Source organism: Aplysia californica, unplaced genomic scaffold (assembly GCF_000002075.1).
Source record: "Aplysia californica isolate F4 #8 unplaced genomic scaffold, AplCal3.0 scaffold01723, whole genome shotgun sequence".
NCBI classification, from domain to species: Eukaryota; Metazoa; Mollusca; class Gastropoda; order Aplysiida; family Aplysiidae; genus Aplysia; species Aplysia californica.
Window position 1 is genome coordinate 40,490 of NW_004798993.1, and position 7,343 is coordinate 47,832.

The 7,343-nt window shown below is 43.7% G+C and overlaps 1 protein-coding gene across 1 annotated transcript; it reads right to left on the bottom strand.

The window, feature by feature from the left end:
• Positions 1-20: 20 nt before the first annotated feature.
• On the bottom strand, positions 21-4,545 carry LOC101858468 (the record flags this gene model as incomplete). The annotated part of the gene is given in 2 exon segments (XM_005113215.3): positions 21-224; positions 4,047-4,545. Coding segments are annotated over 2 exon segments (278 nt in total), but the record flags the coding sequence as incomplete, so codon positions are not given.
• Between the last annotated feature and the right edge of the window lie 2,798 nt (positions 4,546-7,343).

Genomic DNA, 7,343 nt, shown 5'->3' on the forward strand with positions numbered 1-7,343 from the left:
GTGGGGTGGGAAGAACTTACTTTGCCCCAATGGTTTGGTAAAACTGGCGGAACTCCCAGAGGCTGAGCACGTCATTGTGGTCTTTGTCGAAGGCTTGGAACATGATCAGAGCCTCCGTCTCGTTCAGGTTGAACTCGGTCATTAGCATATTCATAGCTTCCGGTTTCTTGAGCCTTCTGGCAAAGCTGGACTGGTACTTGCTGAAGATGTCCAGTGCCTGGTCCCTGTGAGGGTAAACGTGTCCTTAGAGGTTAGGTAGGTAGGGCAAATGTGTCTTTTCAGGACACAGACAGACAGACAGGCAGAAAGACAGACAGACAGACAGACAGACAGACAGACAGGCAGACAGACAGGCAGACAGACAGACAGACAGACAGACAGACAGACAGACAGACAGACAGACAAACAGACAGGCAGACAGACAGACAGACAGACAGACAGACAGACAGACAAACAGACAGACAGACAGACAAACAGACAGGCAGACAGACAGACAGACAGACAGACAGACAGACAGACAGACAAACAGACAGACAGACAGACAAACAGACAGGCAGACAGACAAACAGACAGGCAGACAGGCAGACAGACAGACTGGCAGACAGACAGACAGACAGTTTTCGAGTGACGGTTGCTGTGACGTCGATGCCCGCCACACGTACCCCAAAGGTCAACAGATAAATAGGGTCATATTATTGTGTTGTTAGTAGGTTCGGGTATTATTTTAAAAAAAAATATAGCAGAGGTTTTACGGCGCTCGCAACTGCAAAAGGTCATATGAGCGCCAAAAGGTGGGTGTCAACAGAGAAGTCTTTACAGGGAATCAGACTTACTCTGCTCACCTCTCTAGCTTCAACAGCACAAGGTCTGCTTTGACTATCAAGGCACCCCGGAAAAAGCAGGCCACAAGAGAGTGACAAACATACAAAAGAAGAAGAGGAAAATGACCATAGTAAGGATCAGGAAAGAAAAAACAACAGTTCCCTGTTGTAGATCAGGCACAGTTATGAGCGTGACATGAATCAGCCCATTTACAATTCTACTGTGCTTGAACGAGAAATGTCCCAAGTTTGGGAATGGCCTACAGACACTACAGTCAGTGGCATTGCCCCGGGGGGTGGGGTGGGGGGGGGGGGGTCGTGTATTATGAAAAAGAAGGCAAAAAGAGACGTGTTATATGTGGTTCATGCCGGAGCGCCATAAGATTAGAGGTGTTACAAGAGAGTAACAAACATAAAAAAAAGAAGGAGGGGAGATAAGGACGATAGATGTTTGACAGGAAAGAAGGAGCAAACCACACAAGAGCACCCACCAATCACCCACCCTGTATAGGTCTATCACAATGTGTGGTTTACCTGTATGGGTCTATGAACCAGTATACATCTATGAACCAGTATACATCTATGAACTATGGACCTATATAAATCTATGAACCAGTATAAATCTATGCACCAGTATACATCTATGAACCAGTATACATCTATGAACCAGTATAAATCTATGAATCAGTATAAATCTATGAAACAGTATAAAGTATAAATCTATGACCTCCGCTTTACAACCCCACAGTCGAGTGACGCTGTCGCTGTACTCTCTCTACCACACCGGTGTCAGAAATGTGCCCCCTCCCCCCTCACAAAGCGTACAATGCCGTACAACAGCTCACTAGCCGGCCGTCAGGGCATCAGACAGCGACCCAGTGCATGTTCAACGACAGATGGCGAGGTTAAAGTGGTACTGACAGCATGTTCAACTGACAGTATGTTCAACTGACAGCATGTTCAACTGACAGTATGTTCAACTGACAGCATGTTCAACTGACAGTATGTTCAACTGACAGTATGTTCAACTGACAACATGTTCAACGCGTTCATCTAAAGACAACCGACAGATGGCGATGTTTATCCTGTCCGTACGCCCTGGGGTCATTTTGTACCCCCGGGGTTGTATTCTTCACATTTTAGAATACTTCTAGCGCGAAGATCTCTTTGAAACTTTCAGTATTTCTCAAAAATCATTTTGACAGACTGCTGTGCAAAACGTACGGTCGGATTAACGAGTAAATTTCCTCTTTGGAAAGTGGTGGCACAGAGTTCCCCACGGCATATGGATACGATAGTAAAACACGACGTGTGGATAGGGTTAAGGGGTGGCACAGAGTTCCCCACGTCGTATGGATACGATGGTAAAACACGACGTACGGATAGGGTTAACACGACGTACGGATAGGGTTAACACGACGTACGGATAGGGTTAACACGACGTGTGGATAGGGTTAACACGACGTGTGGATAGGGTTAACACGACGTGTGGATAGGGTTAACACGACGTACGGATAGGGTTAACACGACGTACGGATAGGGTTAACACGACGTACGGATAGGGTTAACACGGCGTACAGAAAGGGTTAACACGACGTACAGAAAGGGTTAACACGACGTACAGAAAGGGTTAACACGACGTACAGAAAGGGTTAACACGACGTACAGAAAGGGTTAACACGACGTACAGAAAGGGTTAACACGACGTACAGAAAGGGTTAACACAAACCGATCGTCCGACTCGCGGACTTGGGAACAAACGTGTTTGTTTTTTAGGGTGACCGTCGGCTTCGTTCGGCTTGTGTCACGGTGGTCGCTTTTCGCCCTCAATCTTGCTAGCCCCGCCCAGAGACCGTAAATTAAATACCGAGACGGTTAAAATAAATAATTATTGATACAAACTGCTGTACAAAGTTTAGGAGACATTGATTCATTCGTTAAAGAGATATTTGAGGACAAGTTGCGCCACGAATTTTTGCTTGCACTGTAAAGATCATCGTGCAGTCTGACGTGAATAAATACACTGACTCATAGTCTGACGTTAATAAATACACTGACTCATAGTCCACTGTGTTGCATTTGCAGGAATCACCTTTGATTTCAGTTACGTTTTGCTCCAGGAGCCTTTTCAACTTTAGATTCTGTCTACGGTACGCTCTGTTCATCACAGGTTTAAAATGTGTTATTTTTTAAACAGTTTTTAAAAAATCAACAACTTCCACAAGTTTAAAACTGGGCTATTTCAAGCCACCGTGACGACAAGGTTCCAACTGTTGCAGGCAGATGAGGGCCAGGTGCCTCACGTGGGAATATGAGGAATCTTCCAATATCCATGTACAGTCCTTGCAGACTACATCGTAAAGTTTCTTCAAAGTGTATCCACTTACGTCAGAAATTGCATTTTTAAGAGCATTGCATCTTTAATGAATTGCAAAATTTAACCAAATTAACAATGTGGCTGTGTTCTTTATCAAGGTCTACCGGAATTACATCTGTTGTTAGACTGAAATTCTTACTCGTTAGATTTATTTTTTTAAAAAGCTATCCACATCATCCCTACAATGTTTGAAGGCGATGTGATCATAATTTTATTATATTTTATACAGCCTCACTCGTTTACAATGTCATCTTAGAAGACAGACTTTCCCAAGTTTAGATCGAAACGGAACTAATGAAAAACTGAAAATTAAGCTACAGTGACTTCATGTTCCTAATCATAACTGTGCACCCTTTAATTGATTTTGAACCACGGCTAACATTTTCAAATTCGAAAGTTCAGTAGTTCGGAAGTTTTAGGCGACCAAAGTGACGGACTTTCACTACATGTATTATATAAATATATAATAGCGGACAAGCGGGCTTACCCAGGTTTCAGAGGTTTCCAAAAATCACCAAAAGTGGACCATATCTATTGGAGAAGTTTGGTTTCATTGGTGTGTATATTTGTTTGGTTATAGAGACAATTCTCCTTGTCTTTTAAAGAAACTGAACAGGGGGCAAAAACTTAACCTTCGATTTTCTCAAAAAAGAATTTTTCGGGATAGCCCCCTTGTGCTTAAAAGCGACTATAGACTCTGAACTTCACACTGAAAGTCTGGAAACAATGAGGCACTCGGATCATCACAGATCTTGATGACGTGTCATGCTAATTATGCTGATGACGTCAGTATTATGCTAATTTTGTGACATGTATCATGAATATGTTAATGAGGTGTGGTCACTCACTCAGGGTCGATGAGGATCCTGCCACAGGAGCATGTGGCGGGCAGACAAACGGGGGCACAACACGACACGGGCATCCTGGCGCTGATTCACGACTTGTTCTACACGGTCAACTGATGGACAGTTTAACTTTCTGGACGGAGCTGGCGCTGATTCACCACTTCTTCCACAAGGTCAACGGATGGACAGTTTAACTTTCTACACAGAGCCTCAAGGGTCAAAGGTCTCAATAACTGGCCGGCCGGCTGCTGGTGGTAGTAGCGTCGTAAACTTGAGATACTTTCCGAGAAAGGTTTTGGTGAAGCTTGTTCGGTATCTCTTGTTCAGAATCCTCAGCTGTTATCTTCTTCTTCTTCTTCTTCTTCTTCTTCTTCTTCTTCTTCTTCTTCTTTTTCTTCTTCTCTCGAGGTGTGCAACTTGAAGACTTCACGTTTTGCAGTCGTCTGTCCTATCTCTTCTCTCTGTGCTCACAGGCAGGCCAACAACTGAATGGTTGCTCTCAGCCAATGGCGCTCTGCTATATATACCTATCAGACAACGTCTCAGCCAATGGCACTCCGTTATATATATATCTATCATTTTTCAAAAATATATCAGTCAAGGTCTCAGGTGGGCTGGGGTTCCGGAGATAAAAATAGCCAGGGAGCACTCCCCTCCAACTAGAGGTGGGCAAAATCCGGATATTCTATAGGATAACCGGACAATTCTCAATGAAACATTATCCGAATTCAGACTCTTAAACTCTCTTTCTTCCTGACCCGTTTGCCGAAATGTGTGCACCCATTTGTTGAAGTGATGCTACCCGCTAGTCGAAGTGGTTCTAACCCATTTGCCGAAGCGGTTCATATCATATTATTTGCCGAAGAGGTGCACTAAGATAGTATCCGGATTTTGCTAAAGCGACTCATTGCCCAGCCCTCCCTCCAACACCTCTGAGTCTGAGAGGATTCACTCACGGCTGTGAGTCAGGCGTTGTTTGGGATGGGGGAAGAGCTCACTACTCACCTCACAGGAGCGCGCGTGAGGGCGGGTGCGGGGCCACTCACAGGTAAACTACGACACGCGCGGACAAACACTAGTCTTGAGATAGCACGTTTTCGTTTTACGTCGCTCGTGCATTGCTCACCCAACCCCGGTCCAGAATGTGACGAATTTACGATTTGTTGGACAACATGGGAGTGAGCAGACGGTGGCTTCTGGAAGCGGCGGGGAGGTGGAGATAGACAGAACGTTTGAACGGGGAGGTATAGGTATAGATAGACAGAACGTTTGAACGGGGAGGTATAGATAGACAGAACGTTTGAACGGGGAGGTATAGATAGACAGAACGTTTGTACGAGGAGGTATAGATAGACAGAACGTTTGAACGGGGAGGTGGAGATAGGCAGACCGTTGGAACGGGAAGGTTGAGATAGACAGTTTTAGTTTAGTTTTGGTAAGTGTTTTAGGGCACTTGCAACACAATAAGGTCATATATGAGCGCCAGACGATTAGAGGTGTTGAGATAAAGACTATAGATGTTTGATAGGAAAGAAGAAGCAAACCACACCAGAGCACCCGTCAATCAGTGAGATAGACAGAACGTTTGAACGGGGAGGTTGAGACAGACAGTTTTAGTTTAGTTTTGGTAAGTGTTTTAGGGCACTAGCAACACAATAAGGTCATATGTCATATGCGTGCCGAAGATTAGAGGTGTTACAAGAGAGCAACAAATTTAAAAAAAAGGGGGGGGGGAGATAAGGACGATAGAAGTTTGATAGGAAAGAAGAAGCAAACCATACCAGAGCAGCCGTCAATCACCAACAGAGACAGAACGTTTGAACGGGGAGGTATAGATAGACAGAACGTTTGAACGGGGAGGTATAGATAGACAGAACGTTTGAACGGGGAGGTATAGATAGACAGAACGTTTGAACGGGGAGGTATAGATAGACAGAACGTTTGAACGGGGAGGTATAGATAGACAGAACGTTTGAACGGGGAGGTATAGATAGACAGAACGTTTGAACGGGGAGGTGGAGATAGACAGAACATTTGAACGGGGAGGTATAGATAGACAGAACGTTTGAACGGGGAGGTATAGATAGACAGATTGTTTGAATGGGGAGGTGGAGATAGACAGATCGTTGGTACGAGAATTATGCCAAGAGGCAGAATCCAAACAAACAAACAAACAAATAAACAAAAGTTCAACCACTTTACAATTAAGTTCCAGTTGTTTGTTTTTTCTGTAAATTCCATCTGCATTTCTTTCTTTTCCTAACTGAACCCCTTCCCAGCCAGGCCCGAGGCTGTCCTTAGAGGCCAATAAAAAGTATGTAGTCTCGGGGACTCCAACTTCGTTGTCTCTTTTAACATATATATATTTTTTAAAATATAGTAGAGGGTTTTGCGGCGCTCGCAACTGCATATTATGGTCATATGAGCGCCAAGGGGTGGGTGTCCACAGAGAAGTTTTTATAGGGAATCAGACTTATTCTGCTCACCTCTCTAGCTTCAACAGCACAAAGTCTGCTTTGACTATCAAGCCACCCCGAAATATAGCAGGTCACAAGAGAGTAACAAACATACAAAAGAAGTAGAGGAAAATGACGATAGTAAGGATTAGGAAAGAAAAAGCAGCAGTTCCCTGTTCTAGATCAGGCACAGTTATGAGCGTGACATGAATCAGCCCATTTACAATTCTACTGTGCTTGAACGAGAAATGTCCCCGCCCCCACTCTTTGGGAATGGCCTAAAGACACTACAGTCACTAGAGTCAGTACAGTGGTTTTCCAAAACTCAGTAAGTCAATTTTGACAAGCGCCTGGTTTTACCACGATGCCACACACATACACAGTCTAAAACAGCCATATGCACAGTTCACAGCCGAAAGTTCCCTATCCCGGACGCTAGCATTATTAAAATCTAAATCATTATATACTTATGTGCACATAATAATACATAATTTGGTCATGTTTATGTTATAAACGTGTGAGGCATCGTGGTGAAATCAGACGCTTGTCAAACTTGACTTACCGAGTTTTGGAAAACCACGCTTCATTTATTGTTAACATTAATAATGAACAAACTTGTTAATGTTATGGGTTCTGTTCATTTTGCATATGCCATGCCAAATCCCAGGAGCTTTATTCCAACAGACTGTACTTTGCGACATACTCATAGGCGCTTATTGATAGAAGACATAATAATAAACATATTCTCAAAAATAATTATGTAAGCATCCGGTCATATGTTCACTTAGACCTACTGGTCTTATTTCGGCATATCTATATGGTTTTGTTTTAATCTCTAAAGATA